Genomic DNA, 17,813 nt, shown 5'->3' with positions numbered 1-17,813 from the left:
ATACTTTGTACTTGAGAGGGAACAAATCTGACCCTGTAAAGACCAGTATTGTACCTTTGATGGTACAATTATGAAGAGTGTACCTTTGAGTACAAAAAAGTACTCATATCGTACCTCTGTTTTTTAGAGTGTATGGGCGAGCTGTCAGTGTTTTTGCTATCACAATGACAGAGAAAGTATGCCTTGTGTGGCTTAAAACATACAAAAAGCAAATAATAATCCTCTTAAGTAATCAGGAATGTGTTTTGGGCGTAAAATGAAATAAACCAATCAGCATGTTACTTGTCATTCCCAGGTGCGCTCTGACTTTGGCAGATTGCTATTTTAACAGCACTGTAAAGGTGCACGAGCAGGTAATTTATGTTACTTTATTTTGTGTTATGTTAATAGTTTATGTAAAAGTTGGGTTTGCGCACTGATGTAAATATGTGTGTAACAAGTGGGGTTGTACTCAATGAGCATGCGATGCCAAAGTAGCAATGAACATCTGATGATTGTCAGGGTTTTAAGTCAGTAGCACACCTGTCTTTTCCGTTGCCAAGATAGCAATTTTATACATAATTACACTTTAAAATACTTAATTAATGGATAATAGAAATAATTAATTAAATTTAGACTCCTTAAATATTTTTTGTTCACAAAAGATGAACTACGTAGTACTACTTATTACTCATTACAAAACTAATAGTCATCACAGGAATACTGTCCATGTGATGCTCCCTGGCATTGCAACTTGGCTGACATTACAGCCACACTGTTGGCAGAACAATCTGTGCGTAAGAGAAACAAAACCCACAATCCACGTCTCCATATCATTATCATCACTGTCGGAGCAACACCTTGCACAACGAAAACACCAGCTGCTCCTTATACCACGTAAACTTTTTATGATGAATGAGTAAACAAGCCTCTGTCATGTCATCATTCTGTAGTCACTGTCATTTAACTCAAGTGACAGTAAAGTGAGATTTCACTACTACTACTACTACTACTAGTAGTACTACTAACAACAACAGCTATTCTATTCCAGTCTAAACTTCTTCAAACACTTTACAAAGCTGACATGTATTAGCTGAGTTTACTATTCTGACCTAAGGTGAATAGATAGTTACTTACAGTTATAGTAAATTAAACTTTTTTCAGTGCAATGCATGATACACTATGAGGCACTATGATCTCAAATTGTTAAAATGTGATGAATAGATGACTGGGTCAGAGCATCTCAAAACTTTTTGGGTATTTTTTCTGATATGCAGTACTTAACTAACAAATTAGAGTACACAACACCAAATGTTGTGTTTGGTGCACCATATGGAGAGCACAAAATATCAAGCATAGCTGATTGAATAAAATGCAGAACCAAAGGATTTTAGAACATATTCTACTCAAAAACTGGTTCCAGAATGCTGATATTGGTGCAGATGGCCTACATATGAAACACAGTCATGTGTGAAAGCGGTCACAGTGTCCTGTCTGCTTCAACAGAGTTACACTGCGCAATTAGCATTCTTCTGAGCCCAAGGTAGAAATAATGCTATAGGCACTATTCTCTTTATTGCAGTCAGTGGAGCATCTCAATTTTGTCTATGAAACACAACCAGCCAAGTACAATTGAAATAGATAGGTGTGTATGTTTAGAACAGTTCTGTTTACACTAGTTATTTAGCTAGCCAGCTGTCTTGTGTAAGCAGAGGTAGTTAGTCCAGGTCCAGAAAGTAAAAATCCACCCTGCGGTTTTGTTGGATGTTGGAACAAAACCCCGGGGTGGATTTTTACTTTCTGGACCTGTGTATAAGTAACTAGGTTTACATTGGCTCTCCGGTGGATTCCGCATTTTACAGTGACTCTAAGACAAGGTCAGTGGCTGAACTGCACTTAGCGGGGCATTACACAGGTAAAGTAACATGAAATTGCAAACACTGTTATTAGTGTAAAAATGTCTTTATTAATTGAAACATTTCTAACTGTTGTCTGCCTCGCTGCTGCCTGGTGTGGCAGTGCTGTAAGCCAATCAGAGTCAATATGTTTGCATGTATGAATATTCATGAGCAAGAGCCGAAATAGTTTTTTTCTGCCCATGTCACCTAACTAAAGCAGCGTTATACCAGATAACCGGAGCACTTTTTTAACAAAAAATAGCTCACATGGCATTTATTCATACTAGAGACCACAACTAGACATTTTAAAATGAATGAAAAAAAGATGGAGTGAGACCTTTAAGGCAAAAAATATATAATGCTGCTCAAAGCTGTAAATCATTGGCAAGTGAGCAATATACCATGCTAAGTTTAGCTCAAGGTGATTGATGTCTTGCGATGAAAATAAGGAATGTACCAAATATTTAGCTACCACATGTTTTCAGATAAAAATTGCAAAAAATTACAAAAGGTGTACAGGAAAACAAAATAATACAATACACTACACCCCTACTGTACATGACAATCTTTTAAGGCACAATTACAAAGGTCAGACTTAAATACAACACAAAAACTGATGCCACAATGCAGCTTCCACTAAAAAGCAAACTGTGTACAATTAGCATGCTCCAGTGGAAAAGAACACCAAGGTAAATTAAATCTAAACCAGGAGCCCAAAAAATCTGAGATCTGTCCAGAAGCCCAAACTGAATCCAGAACTAGCTTTGAATTAATTTTAAGGCAACGCTGAATTCAGAGGAACAAAGTTGGTTGGCCCTGCCAACTGTTTTTCTATTTCTGGAGCTTCCGTAATTAGAACAAGTAATTAGAACTGTGAACACATTCAGATTGTGTTACAGATTAAACTTTAAATCAAGTAATCAGTAACCTGTAAGAGAATACATTTTCAACCCTAATTTTTAATTACACTTGTTTAATAAAGCACAACAGTTAAAAGCCACGACTACATGATCTAACAAGGAGCTACTTTTTTCTATAACCCAAATGAAATATGAAACAACGACAAACTGAACCATTTTCAAAGCCTTTTGGAATACAATACATATGCAAACAGTCTGACTTCACAAATGACAGGAAGCAGTTTTAAACTCTAGCCTGAGGCATTTGCATCAGGCTGCTGACTAGCACTGCCGCACCTGACCGCATGAGTGCTCTGGTATTTTTGGATCAGGACTAGGGCACGTTTTCTTTTACAAAACTTTCTTTTAAAGCTGCCTTGTGTAAGTTCCACCACAACCAGGTTCCATTTTCCATGTATTACTCCACCCTAGCCCTACACCCTTTCTGCTGTTCATTCTGCTGTACAGTATGTTTACTGTCTGGGGCATCGCGGAAACATTTTTGGACAGAATTACTGTGTGTGTTTGTGTGTGTGTGTACAACTGCTTGTGTGTTTGTGTGAAGGTTGAGTAAATGACATAATACTTCACGCTCTCAGATTGTGCACAACAAGCTGCTATGCTTCTCGAGTAACAGACGGACTGATACAGGTTAATAGTTAATGGTACAGGCACCTGAAGGAATGCTCTGTACTTTCAGTTATTGCTAGAGTTATATAAAACCATAAGCTGTAAAAGACCAATTCAGTCATAACTATAAAACATTTGCCTTTGTAACAGTCTCTGTGAGAGTAGTTTGCACAGAGAGATTGAGGTTAAGTCTAGAGAATTCGGATGTTTTAGCTTTCAGTTTTCACACAGATGCAACGTAACAGTTATTAAGCTGCCAAAAAAGCTCCTAATTCAAGATGGGCGCATTATTGCTATGTATTTTATTGAGGACATTTAAATATTCTAAACCTGATTTTAGAAAGTCTGAATGCTGTGGTAGATGTAAATGTAAAATGGTAAAAATGTACTTACAATGTTAAAAATTAAACATGCTAGAATGTGTTTCCCAATAATCATGGACATCAATGTTATATCAATACTGGGCTTTCAATGACTACTTTGAGCTTTTGGCAAAATCCAGCTTTCGATAATTTATAGAATTTGGTGCAAAAGTTTAAAAATAAATCATTGTCTCATCAAACCATAAGACAGGGGTCAGCAATTAAGTAACTAAGCTAGATATTTTCAAAGCCATTATGTGGCGAGCTAAAAAAAATTTTTAAAAAAGTTTTGTAAAATGAAGTGTAATGGGATGGAGTGCTACAGACTAGTAGCTCTCCAGCCCAAAGGGTTGTTGAACCCAACTGCAGAACAGTTGAATTCACAGCTCCTCACGCGGGATCGAACCCGTCACGTCAGGGTCGCAGTCCAATAGTCGCACTACCGCTGCTCCGGCTAGTGAATTGGGACACAGGCGGGAAAAAAACGTCCTTATAAGAAGATAGGAAGCCCAAAAACGGGCAGAAACTAAAATCACGCCGAGCGGGACAGAGACAGTGGAGGAATGTAAATAAAAGCGTATCGTTCATTATAGTTTAAACAACCTCACAGGCCAGATCTTTAATGCTTAATGCTTTATGCCTATTGCCGACCCCTGCCATAAGATGGCTACTCTTGAGTTCAGAAGGTAAAAAACAATTTATGTATGCTGAAATATGAATTAAATCTCCAAACAACTGCCTTTACAACATTAAGACTTTACTAAATTTTCAGCAATGGGAATATGTGTATTTTTGAATCCTGAATCCAACTTGGAATCCAACTCTAAGAATTTGGATTGTGCTTTAAGGTTCTTTAAGGTTGGAAGGTTCTTTAAAGATTGTAAATGAGATGTGTGAGTAGACGGTTTCTTTTTAAAGTTTAAAGACCCTCTACATGATGTAAAGGTTCTATATCGATGACATACAGTATGTCCAGGACATTAAACCCATAGAAAGTGTGTCTGGCACCGGTAAAAAGAACAAAGCTTAGCAAAATTGAGAAACATGCTCCCTCAGGGTAATTCAAGCCCACTTGTGCTCCACAATGGTAAATGAATTAGATACAGCTTTGGTCTGACTGGTTGCAAATAAAGAACGAGACCCACAGAAGTAACTGTGCTTCTGTGCTTCAAAACATACAACTCTGTCTATTTGTTCTGTCAGAAGAAAAGAAGTTATCAACATTTTAAACATGATACCCATTCCTCAAAATGGGAGAGGTAGGTCCATTGTGCTGCTTTTAGAGTAGAGACCTGCAGACAAAAGCAATTAGGTTACCCTGTGTGTTGACTGGTACAACAGTGAATAGACCTGCAATTAGATCACCTGTTATTAGTAGGGGTGATTAATAGCCTATCTCATACGTGTGGACGTATGCGGGTACGTGTATACAGCGGAACAAAGTCTACAATCAAGAATGAAACATTAACCAGATAATTCCAAATTGAACACTTTAATTGTACATGCGTACGTGTTGCTTTGTAACCCTACAAAGCATGAAGCATAAATGCCCAGCCCAAGTAGTAAAAAATATAATGCAGTGGGTTTACATGTACATCTCTATGTGAAATTAAATATTAAACATCACAATGTTGACACAAAGTAAACTCTACCTAAAATTCCACAAACAGCCAAGCAATTCTCAATCCTGACAGATCAGGAGAAGTGAACAGAGGACAACAACACTAACCCTCTCATCAAAGGGTAATTAAACAGCATCCAATCACACTCAATACCTCCTTCAACAACTTATTAATTCTACAAACTAATACAAAGTTCAGATAGTGTGTGTGGGGAGGCCTGTCTCTGTCAATTATATTTGGAATAGAGAAACCTATAGATAAATTTGATTAATCAAGTAGGCTGAGAATAAGGAAAGCAATGACCAGCATTAAAACTAGACTAACATTTGATAACAACCCCAAATCAGTTGGAAGTTGGAACAGTATTAAAAATGGTTTCTAAATGGCAGTCAGCATGATCCTAAAATATTTCAGGCCTGCAACACATACACAAAAGGTGGTATTCTGTCCCGTTTTCCTGCAAAAAATGTATTACAGTGTGCAACAATACAGAGCTGTAATTTTTTTTTTCAATTTGTGCATTTTCTTCATACACAGCGAAGTAACTGTGAATGTATCTCCATATTGTGGTGCTTGACATAGGTTTGTCAAAGAAATCTAATGATCTATCAAGCTATTGTGGAGTGAATTCTCACAATTCCTTGAAATGTTTAATGCTATTGTGCACTGCCAATTTGTTTCAATCTTTCTTTGAGGAACACTAAACATTTCAATCATTTTCTCAGAAATCTGACCAAATGGATCTTCGCTACTACAAAACTAAATTGCCCCATCAAAAAAAAAATGTTGCTGATCTAAAATGCAGAAATGGATATATTATGACAAAAGAAAATAAGTTTTTGGACAATATATGAAAAAGATTGGGTTAAAACTGTAGTAAAAGTAAATGCACTGACTGGCCAAGAATTTGGTCACCGCCTGGATTTAGCTAAGCAAATACAGTAAGAGCCTCCCGTTGGATAATTACTGCATGGGTGTTTAAGTTTTTAAGTTGGCAAAAAGTTATTTAACCCTAACTGATGCAGTGAGTAGCTTCTCATTTGTTAAACATTTATGTGGAAAGACTCATCCTGTGGTCACAAAAAGATGTTAATCTGTTTCAATTAGAATGCATCAAGCAGAGAACACATCGAAGGAGACTGCTGAAACTACTATTATCGAGTTAAGAACTGTCCAACTGATTGTTAAAAAATGGACAGACCCTGGGGAAACTTCATCTTCGAGAAAGGAATGTGAATAGAAAAGAATCTTGAATGATCATGATTGGCAACACTAGAACTAAGGGATATGTTTGGTAGTAAAAGTAAGAACATTTTCATACGCACAGTGTGAAGAGAACTGAAGGGATTGGGACTAAACAGTTGTGTAGCCTTAACTAAACTACTTATCAGTGTGGCTAACCCACAGAAATGACTTCAATTTGCTAGGACGCATAAAGATTGGACTCTGGAGCAATGAAAAACAATGGAAGAAGGTCATGTGGTCTAATGAGTCCAGATTTACTCTGTTCCAGAGTAATCAGGGTAAGAAGAGAGGTGCCTAAAATGACCAGTCAGGCCTACAGCCTAATGTATAAACATGTGAGGGTAGTGCTATGATCTGGGGTCAGGTCCAGGTTCAGCAATGTTATATGCCCAAAAAATGAGGTCAGCTGACCACCTGAATATACTAAATGACCAGGTTATTCCATTAATTGATTTAATTGAGACATCATTATTTTCACACATGGAGCTGAACACGATTAAAAATGTTTGTGATGTGCCGCACTTTATGCAGTGGTCCAAATCTCCCATAATCAATACAAGATTTGGGGACAAACATTATGCAACTCTGGACAAAAATACATGTTGTGACATTGCAAGTTGATGAAAACAATATCATAGTAAATGTGTGTCCTAATCAAAGCTAAAGCTGCTCCAAGCAAATATTACAGTGTATGACCTTTTTTGTTTTTAATTGATAGGATATAAACGGTATTTTTGGCAATCCTATTAAACAATTGCCTTTCATGACATATATACTTAAAAATATTTTAAAAATTCTGTCAATAAAACAAAAATCTAAAATATCTGAAAACTTTCTAGAGTAAGGACTTCCATTCAACTCAGTTTAACTTTATTGTCATAATACCTATACAATAATTACTTTTAGGCTACATCTTTGGCGCAGTATGGGTAAGTAACCCCCTTTTAAAAGAATTTACAGAAAATACAGCTTGCAATAACTTTAGCTAGCAGTTAGATGTTCTTCTAGTTCTTATAGTTGGATTTTTTTCCTGCTGTTCTGCACAGAGTTATTTGGATCTGAGATAATTTTCTGATTGCTGCACAGCATATTTACGATTATTGACAAATTTACAGTGATCTTTAGATTAGACTTAGATTTTGACAGTTTACAGCAGAGTATAGCACTCATCTCAAGGTGTCCAAACTTTTGCAAAGACCACAATGATGATTTTCTGACAATATTGTGTTTTATGTTTGTTAAGCTACAGAGGCTGCGTTTACTACTTCTCAATTTTAGTAGACTGTATATGTGTGCACATGCAGATTCCTGCACAGATTTACACTGAATGACAAGCACAGCCCATCTGAGCAAACTCCGACCTCAGATATCTCCATGGTGATTTTTTCAAGCATGACAAGCTACAAACAAATGTGTTCTCTCTTGTCAGCACTCCACTTTATTGACTTGAGTTCATTGTGTAAGCTTCAGTAAACAGATGAACAGGCTGAGATAATGGCCATTTAAGCTTTGCCCCATGCAAATGATGGAGCATTGAGGAGTGAATCAAACATACAGGGATTGAAAGCCATAATGGCCGACTAAGTGCTTCCATTCTGCTGTGCCGGTAGCGGTGATGATTCTGGACAGAATGTGTGTTTGACTTTTCTGAGGAAACAGAATGTGATGAGGTCAGGGAATATCAAGCAGAAGTGTGCAGGTCATAAATGTCACCTGTGTGACAGGTGCACCAGAGGTAAGCCCCTCTCTCTCAGAGAGATAAGAGCACTACTATGAACTCCCTTTAAGTCAGTTAACTATGACAGGCTAGAGTGAAGTGTCCTCACATGTCTGAACAAGGGAGGTCTACATTTTTTATCATCTGGGGCCAAAATGCAATGGATTTTACTGTTTTTAAGAGGACATTTTGGTACCACTTAATCTGAATCCTGTATTTTAATGCATTATATAGCATACAGTTAGTATCTTCAATGTTTTTTCATCAATAGATTTATTATTATATTAATATATCATAATTGTAGTGGTTAATTCCTATACTAATATGAAACCTCTGTTTATAGGATCTCACACTTGTGCTCAATAATGTGGTACGTATGTCACTTTAAGTACTTATGAGTTATTATAAAAGCTTTTGACAATAAGTATTAGGTATTTTGGATGGATATAATATATTATGAATGCATTATAAATTATATATATTGATTTCTCTTAAAACTTTATGAATATGAACTTGTTTTCTTTGCATTATTTGAGGTCTAAAAAGCTCTTCATCTCTTTTGTTATTTCATCCATTTCTCATTTTCTGCAAGTAAATGCTCTAAATGACAATATTTTTATTTGGAATTTGGGAGAAATTTTGCCCGTAGTTTATAGAATAAAACAACAATGTTCATTTTACTCAAACAAATACCTATAAATAGCTAAATCAGAGAAACTGATTTAGAAACTAAAGTGGTCTCTTAATATTTCCAGAGCTGTAATATAAGAAAAAAACGGTTCCAAAAAAGGTGTACAAAAAATACTTTAAAGTAAAGGTTAACCTTATTATACATATGCAATAATGTGTTCATTCATAATACATCTTGAACAATCTTAAATCTTGAGAAGTGTACTGTTATACACTATATTGGTGGCACAAAAGGCATGGTTATACATAAACCCAAAAACAAAATACACTGTATGGAAAGAAAGTCTTACGTTTGGACTAAATAAATCTATTTAACTAAGCTCTTTTCTGAACAGTCAATTCAACTGTATAGTCAAATACATATTGCTTTGGCTAACAGAAGGAGCAGCAGCAACAAGTCTTCTCCTACCAATAGTTACAAAATTGTATTTACAGTATTTTCAGTTATTTCTGAAAGAAATTAACCAATGAGCTTTTAAGAGAGTCTGAGAGAGCTTCAGAGTTGAGGTTTTGTACTCTCCTCCATCACTTTACTTAGCTAAAACTAGCTACTATTTTTTTGGTCTTCACCTCTCATAGCTGAAGGTCCCTGACTCTGAGACTGAGGGGAACCGAGCCGAGCTCTTACCCGAGCAGAAGCAGCCCAGCTACGGTCCGGCAGCGCTCCTCGCCCCGCGGTGTGTGAGTTTGAGTGAGTGTTTATCCTGGAGGAGCTGAGGCAGGGTGTCTGTGGGTCACTCCGCCGGTCCCTCCATGACTCAGAGAGGAGTGGAGGTAGGTGTTCAGGGTCTGAGCTGAACTTTGCTCTCGCGCTGACAGCTGCTGTAGCCAAGGAGACGCGCGGCGCCTCGAGCGCTCACACAACACGCAGTGAGGGGGCGCGAGGAGGTGCCAGCAGCAGGTGTGTGTGTGGACAGGTATGTGGGTGTGTGTGTGTGTGTGTGTTAGTAAGTGTGTATGTTAGTAAGTGTGTAGACTCGCCAAAGGGGGCGTGTCTTCGAGACAGGTGACAGACGGGGAGGGTAACACGAGCTGCGGCGCGAGAGGGGGGCGGAGCCTCGCACAACGGGACAACATTTGGGAAGGGCAGCAGGAGCCATCTGACCACATTATATAAGAACAGGGCCCTTATCTCTGTATGGAAATGTGTCAGAGGTCTGCTTTGTCTGGTTACTAAGGGTCATATCATTTCAATTGCTGTTATTTTTCTAGCTCTGTATTTTTACTGTTTGACATTTTGACATTTGTGCAACGGTAACAATGTGCAAAGGTTTTCAGTGCAAGTATTCTGGTCATCGATGGTGCCATGCTGCCATACAAGACAAGATAAACCAGAACTCTTAGACCTGCATACACCAGCATATGCAGTGAAAACAGTGTACCAAATTTTAAGATTCAATCAACACATTCTGAGGGTCAATCCTTTGCCTATTTTGTGGAAGCCAGAGCCGCATATCACTAATCACTAATTCACTAATCAACATACTAACCTAGTTGTTCTAAATACAAACATCATTGATAGCTTAGAGTCAGGCCAGTATATATTTTGGCTATATATTTTAGCTATGTTCTTAGTTTTAGGGTGCTGGATATTGAGACATGATGTAACGGTTTAAAGGAGACTTAGGTAAGGTTTTTGTATTGTCTATAAAGCTCAGGTGGACTGTTTTATAAGACCAATAGTTTGCACAAAGAGTCTTGAAATAAAATTAGCATACAGTTTTATTTCAGAACCAAACCAATTCTTTAAGTTTGTAATTAAATGTCTGCAGAATTGAGCCTTGTAATTAGCAATTCTACAAAATTTACAGCTGTAGACCTTTTTTTACATTCTTTCAAAGATTATTTTCTTTGCTTCCTTAGTACAACGCAAACTGTAGTACAGTTCATCAGCTTAAGCTTAAACCCTGCTTAAATGTTACTATAGAGAATCAATTGTTTACTGTGCTGCCTTTTTTGTAGCCAGGTGAGCACAGACTGTACAGACAGGGAGAGGCAGCTTCAAGAGGATAATATAAATAGAATAACAGGGTGGAACATCACGCAGCTTGGGAGAAAAAGATGGCTGCTTGGAATGATGACAAACTGAAAGCATTTGGGTCTCAGTATGATGTTTTATAATATGAATAAAAAGCACAAATATTGAAAAATCTATTAAAACAAAAAAATCTATTAAATCCACATTGTTCTTTCAGTCTCTCTTTGTCTCAAACACACATACACACGTGTTTTAAAGTTCTGCTAAACTGCATGAAAGGTTTACTTATTTAGAAAACTAATTTATGTTTAGGAGATCATTAACTTTACCAGCTGTGAATAAGACACAGCTGTAGAGGTCAGTGTAGAATTTAAGTTCATACAAAGCCCACTGCAGTACATATTACTGTGAACAGGTATTCATAACTATATGACTTATATATAACCTTTTTATAATTACTTTTAAAATCACTCATTCTGTTTAATGACTATTCTTTATGTTCACTCTAAACTGTAAGATATATATTGCACTAACAGTAATTAAGGTTTGTTTCTACTGTCTTTGAATGCAGTTACTTGAGTTATAGCTCATCTCTCTTAGTGTAAAAACACTTTTAACTGCGCTGCATAGTGATTCATACAGCAGCCGAACGTTCTAGCCTCAGGGGAGACATACTGATCTCACACTCTTTACTCACGCATACACACGCCCTCTGCTGGAGAAATAAAAAAATAATCACATAAATAAAGCTCCAAGTGTCCTACACGGTCAGAAAATAAAATAAAATGATTTCAAAACACATCTCACAATTTGTGCTGTCTTAGTGTTTACATGACTTGGTTCTAAAATAATAGTGACAGGGATTTAAAGCAAAATTACATGAATTAGGGTGTCCAAATGCTGATTTCAATACAATTTCAGCCTTACTACCAACACATCAACTTCACACACTGAATAATATGTGTCTATTCACCTTAAAGGCGACATTGTAACCAGATAATGAATGGATGGAGGATTAAGAATGGAAGCCTTGTAAACAGCACCAGGATGAGGTACTTGTTTTTGATTAAAGCTAATATTTGGAGACATTTCTTGTTTTTTTGTTGTTGGAAAATTGAGAGGTGCTTGTGATCTGTCTTTTGAGGGTGACTAAAAAGATATGTATCCCCACTAGGGATGTAGCAGTACACAAAATTCACAGTTTGGTTAAGACCATGATATAAACCCCACAGTTTGATATGATTTTGGTACAGTTGGTAGAAAACAAAGAGGCTAGGTTTGCTTTTGTTATTTTATTTTGAAAATAAAGTTTTAAATACAAAATTGAATACAAAAAGTTGTGCAATAAAAGGAGTTTAATATAGGCTATATTTAATCAAAGCTAAAACAAAATTCGCTTTGGTAGTAGGTAGGGATTGCTGGCATTCCGTATAGATTCAACTTTAGTAACTTTATTATAACAATGGAACTCAAATATTGCCAGATGTTGTATTACACTTTTACGTATGGTTATACAAGTTAACATTGGGCTCCAAACTGAAAATAATAAAGTAAAAAAAAAAGAAAATGTGTGAATTTGTTGAAATGTGGTTATCAGAATGCCTGGAGAATGCCATTAACTGTATTAGCATGTTAGAATGTTTTCACAAATATATCCCATAACGAGCACACAGCGCTGCTGACACACTGTCCTCGTTCGATCCACCACCCACTATCCTTATTTATAATACGTAGGTGGGGCCTCAAGAACCTGTGTGTGCCACTTCTACTCAGCACATACACTTATAGCTACACTTAGCATGGTAGGCTAAATCAGTTGCAAGTTGCTAATAGTGATGGTGTACAGTGTAATTTTCCAGCAACTCGCCTGTGAACTTTGGTTCTGCAAAATGCTTCTTGGTTTTTGCAAGTTGCTACAGACTTCATACACCATGTATTCTCCGGGTTATTGTCTGAGCCGAACCCCCGTTTCGTCGGAGTTACACCCTTCACTCCCGTCAGGGGTTAACAACCAACAGCTCTGAAATAACTGATTTATATCAAATGAAAATCACAATTACAGCTTTTCTTCAGTTTCTAAACTGAGTCCTCCATCTTTTGCCACATTTGTAGAAAAGTTGGAAAAACAACCACACCAATATAAGAAATAAAAAATATTCTCCATCTATAACCCCCACAACAAACCACTGAACAGCTGAAATCAGCTAACTATACTGAAAACAACAAATAGTTCATTGCATAGCAACTGATCTCTTCAGACACTTCCTCCTGCTTTAGGCTGATGCTGGTTGGTAAGTTAGAGGATGTGCAGCAGTCCAGTCATGAATAAGTCGGGGGCATCTGCAGCCAAGGATAAATACCACAGGAATAAACCCACCCGTTCAGTCATGAGTATGCTCTGAAAGACACAAGAAATTATATGACATAACACATATTCCATTTCTCCGTTTCAATAACTAAAACCAGTGTAACACTAATACAGTACTTACAGTAATTATTTAACTAATGGTTCAATTAATTATTATTAATTATAATTAACATTCTTAAGCATTAAATTTTAACAATGTTTATTCATTCCTTAACTTGTATCAATTTATAGGAAGTTGAGTCTTTAATGATGTTTATTACTGTCATAAGTACTGTTATTTGTGACTCTCATTGTAAAGTGTCACCAAAAGTAAAGTTATTACAGAATAACATTCCTAAAACACAAGCCATAGTTGAAAGCACAGCTTAACGTCTCCATTATGACAATCCACCTGATTTGGTTAATGAAAGAATGATCTGTTCTCCGATTATTTCAATGTTTAATCTCAGAACCAAGTAAACTTTCTTCACATACAGCTGTAAATACACTATATGGACAAACATATTACATTTCTTCTAAAATGAAGGATATTAAAGGGGTTTATTCTGTTTTTGTTGGAGTTACTGTATCTACTGTATCTGTATCTAGATTTTGAAGTATTGCTTTGAGGAGTTAATCGAATTCAGCTATAAACGTTACTGGCTGGATCACCATCATTCCAGAGAAAACAGTTCCACTGCTATACAGCTCAGGGGTTTTATACACTTCTAGCCCACGCATGGCATTCACACAGTGCCAACGGTTTCTATTCTTTTGACAATACTTGGATTGGGATTAGTCTAGGGATTAGATCTACTGTATGTGTGTATATACATTTTCATGTCTGTGTCAGCAAAGGGTGACAGGCTATAAAGGGCATCATGACCCACATAGAAACAATAACGCCTGTAAGGCTCTGAAAAGTCTCAGCAGAACCCACTTTGCCTCTGAGCGTCTCGGATAACACTGACTGGTAGAGCAGCAAATACTCACCTGGCATCTTCATTTAAATTCACATTAATATTTAAGCATCAACAGCTCTAAGAGCTCTTTACACTTGAGTGTCCTAAATTGTCCCAAGATAAGATAAGGCATCAGATCATGAAGGTCTAAATACTTCTGGATAAAGAAATATAATTGCAATATGTCTGTGTCAACATGTCTATAATACAAAATAATACATTTGTGGCTAAAAGCAATGACTTAACCATTACAGCTGCATAATGAGATATATTTATATTAGTTCTACTACACTATAATACTAACATTAATTGAATAACAATAAAGTGATTTAATCAATAAGCTAAATGTCTAAATGAGTTAAAATCTGTCAACATGTAATGTAGATGATCTTGGGATCATGATAACAATTATTTACAAGATATTGTGATTGTGAAGCCAATCTGTAAGACCCCATAGGGGCAGTTTCCCAGACAGGGATTCAGCCTAGTCTTGGATTATACAGCATTTTGGAGATTTTCCATTGACATCAAAATTCAGTCTAAAGCCCTATCTGGACAGGATTAGTGTGAAATATTTCACACTTCTACTCAGTGATAAAACTCTGACATCCAGACTGCAATTGGAAAAACAGTTTTTTGGCTTTCTCAGTCACATGACATTACGTTCAGTAGCTCCTCCATTTCCACTCGCTGTTGTGTTTATGTGGTTATCCGTGGAAACACGCGTCCAAAGTGTAATTACGGTGTGCGGCAGTGGATAAATAACTATTTTATCACAAATGAGGAGACGAAACTAAGAGATGTGTGTCCGGACAGAACTAAAATTACCAGAGGACCACAGAGTTCAGAAAAACAGTAGGTAATTCAGCCTGTAATTTTCTCAGAGGACATCTGAGAAAAACACATACGTGGTCAATCTTGACAGGAATAAAATCACAGAGGGCACCACCATAAAACAGAAAATTACCCCATTTTTCTCAGACGTCCTCTGAGAAAATTACAGGCTGAATTACCTACTGTTTTTCTGAACTCTGTGGTCCTCCGGTAATTTTAGTTCTGTCCGGACACACATCCCTGAGAAACTAATCCCGTCCAGATAGGGTTTAATACTAGGCTTAATCACTTAAACCCCAGTTTTTAAAAGTGTCCTCTTTTTTTCCCTTATATGAACACACTGACACAACAGTGTGTTTGTTTTATGCAAAATGTTTATAAGCAAAATTAAATTTGCCCCCAAGTGTATACATCTTCATAGTTATAATAAAAGGTTATTATAAAAGGAGATTTCACACACTTTAGGCCTAGAAACTACAAACAAACAGGAGTTGTTGCTGTAACACAGTCTGGACACGGGGAGTGGGATCTATGTCGTCATGCCCCCGCACAAAAGCATCTTTAATGAGTCTCAGCACAAAGCAACCGACACACCAAAGCCGTGCTCCCACATAAGGCTGCAGATAAAGTGACAAGACCCGTGAATGAAAGGGATGTAAATAATTTAAGTCCAAAGACTGATGTACAGAAAATGATCTGATTTCATTCATGCCCAAACACAAAGGCACAAATAGAGTGACCAGTGAAAAGAGGGACACAATCTGACCGAAGAGAAATCAGGTTATCATCAATGTGATACTTCTTACTGACCTTAGTATCATATGAAAGTGCACTGACTAAGAACCCTTTGAACACATGTTTTCTAATTCAGGTTAAGGTGTACCAGTATGTTATCACTTTGTTAACAGACTGTTATACATATACATACACATATTGTAGATTCTTGAAGATTTATAGTGGTTTTATCCTTTGTTGAAGCCACTGTTAATAGCTGTTAAAAGTTTCATCTGAGCGTGTCTAACAACCATACACTTTACACCCACAGTTCCCTCTGTCAAACAGCACTATACTGAATTGCGAACTGATTTTGCGATTTGGGGGTGTGGTGGTTTGATTGTGGAAATAAGTGGGACTAAATATTACTGCTCATTTTTTAAGATCTGACATAAAAATAACATAATATGTATAAAAGACATGTTTACACATTTTAAAGCAAAACATGGACTTAAATCTGATTGGAGACCCCGGCCATGTTTGATAAAGTATTTAAATAGTAAAACTTATTTACTTTGAGTAAGTAAATAGTTAGGTTCCTATATTGGAAGCATACCCTACCATTTTGCAATATTTTGGAGTGATTTAATTGTGTATAAAGTATTAAACAAAGCCAAAGGTAGTAGTTTGCTGCTACATGCACTGTTCGAAAGAAACATTCCAATTTGTAGCAGTGGTGATGGGATGCACATGTCATTATGTGACATTTTTAAACGTTTTATGTATATGTCAGATGGCAATATATTGTGGGCCAATTTTACTTTTGAACTCACAAATGTAGCCCAATATTTAAAATGTTTGTACAGCATTTCTAGTTAGGGCTAAAACTGGCCAACTCTAGCCAGCAATTGCTGTGTTCCAGTATTAAAGTGTGGTACCACTTTAAAATAAGGCTCCTATATAAAGGGTTTATAAATAGTTTACAAAAAAGTTATACATCATTAATAAGCCGTTACAACACACAGACAGAAAGGGCAATAGTGTCCTGCCATATATTAAATAGTGATTCCACATTTGTTTATATTGTTAAACCTCAGATCTTTCTAGATGCTTATTTTACTTTGTCTTATCCATCAGTCATCATTAACATTTCTATTAATAACTATATTCATTTAACTAGAATAACATATTAAATCACTGACTTTTTATATATTTTATCAGATATGTTAAAAAGTAATTGTGACAGTTGTTCCTTCTATTTATGTGTTTATTAGGTGCTTATTAATGTGCTTATACAAAGTATTTACAACTTAATTAATACCATTATTGAATTCCTTTATAAATTATTTATACATCCTTAATAAATTAGCCTTAGTTTAAAGTGATACTATAAGTGTAATAAGTAATAACGTTTTTTGATTTTTGTTTTTGCATTTGCTCTGAAAGCATCTGAAAGTAAGCAGTGTCTTCTTTCCCACACACAGACTGTAACCAGACCTGAGAGGTGACCATGTTGCATGAAATGATATCATCAAGAATCTGACCTGTTGAAGCGTGCAAGGGCTCCAAAGCCGACTACTCCAGCGAGGCCATAGAGACAGAGCAGGATGCTGTTAATGATCACATCAGCTCTCAGCACATACGACTGCCAAACCAGGAAATACACTGCCAGCAGCACTGTGGCTCCTGTGCTGAATAGGTTGGCACTTATATACTTCTCACTCTCCAGCAGGTTTCCTCTTACTCCTACCACAGCCAATATAGAGCAGTGAATTAGTAAAATACAGGTTGTACACTACATATTCACTACATACATATATAAACTGACCTATTTTATTCATGATAGGCAGCCCTAACTTACCCCAATATAGTCTGATGACATCCAGGCCAGCCATAAGTAGGAGTAAACATACATCCAGAGCCAAATCACTGTCAG

The 17,813-nt window shown here is 36.6% G+C and overlaps 2 protein-coding genes across 4 annotated transcripts in view; both read right to left on the bottom strand.

The window, feature by feature from the left end:
• The window catches only part of eps8l2 (EPS8 like 2), a 43,527-nt gene extending 33,536 nt beyond the window's left edge, over positions 1-9,991 (bottom strand). Inside the window, exon 1 of one of the 3 annotated variants that reach the window (XM_007235116.4) lies at positions 9,671-9,991. The gene's annotated coding sequence lies outside the window, so the exon portion shown is untranslated. The remainder of the gene's footprint in view (positions 1-9,670) is intronic. The other 2 variants (XM_007235115.4, XM_022672396.2) reach the window with 2 other exon arrangements.
• A 2,460-nt stretch (positions 9,992-12,451) lies between these two features.
• The window catches only part of LOC103025724 (transmembrane protein 80), a 7,292-nt gene continuing 1,930 nt past the window's right edge, over positions 12,452-17,813 (bottom strand). Inside the window, exons 4-6 of the mRNA XM_007235113.4 lie at positions 17,739-17,813; positions 17,422-17,623; positions 12,452-13,418 (exon numbers count right to left, since the gene is read on the bottom strand). The exon at positions 17,739-17,813 is cut by the window's right edge and continues 18 nt beyond it. Coding sequence (XP_007235175.2) covers positions 13,406-13,418; positions 17,422-17,623; positions 17,739-17,813 — 290 coding nt within the window. The 3' untranslated portion in view covers positions 12,452-13,405. The remainder of the gene's footprint in view (positions 13,419-17,421; positions 17,624-17,738) is intronic.

The sequence above is a fragment of the Astyanax mexicanus genome, chromosome 2 (genome assembly GCF_023375975.1).
Source record: "Astyanax mexicanus isolate ESR-SI-001 chromosome 2, AstMex3_surface, whole genome shotgun sequence".
In the NCBI taxonomy this organism is placed as follows: Eukaryota; Metazoa; Chordata; class Actinopteri; order Characiformes; family Acestrorhamphidae; genus Astyanax; species Astyanax mexicanus.
This window is presented reverse-complemented; position numbering and strand designations above follow the sequence as displayed.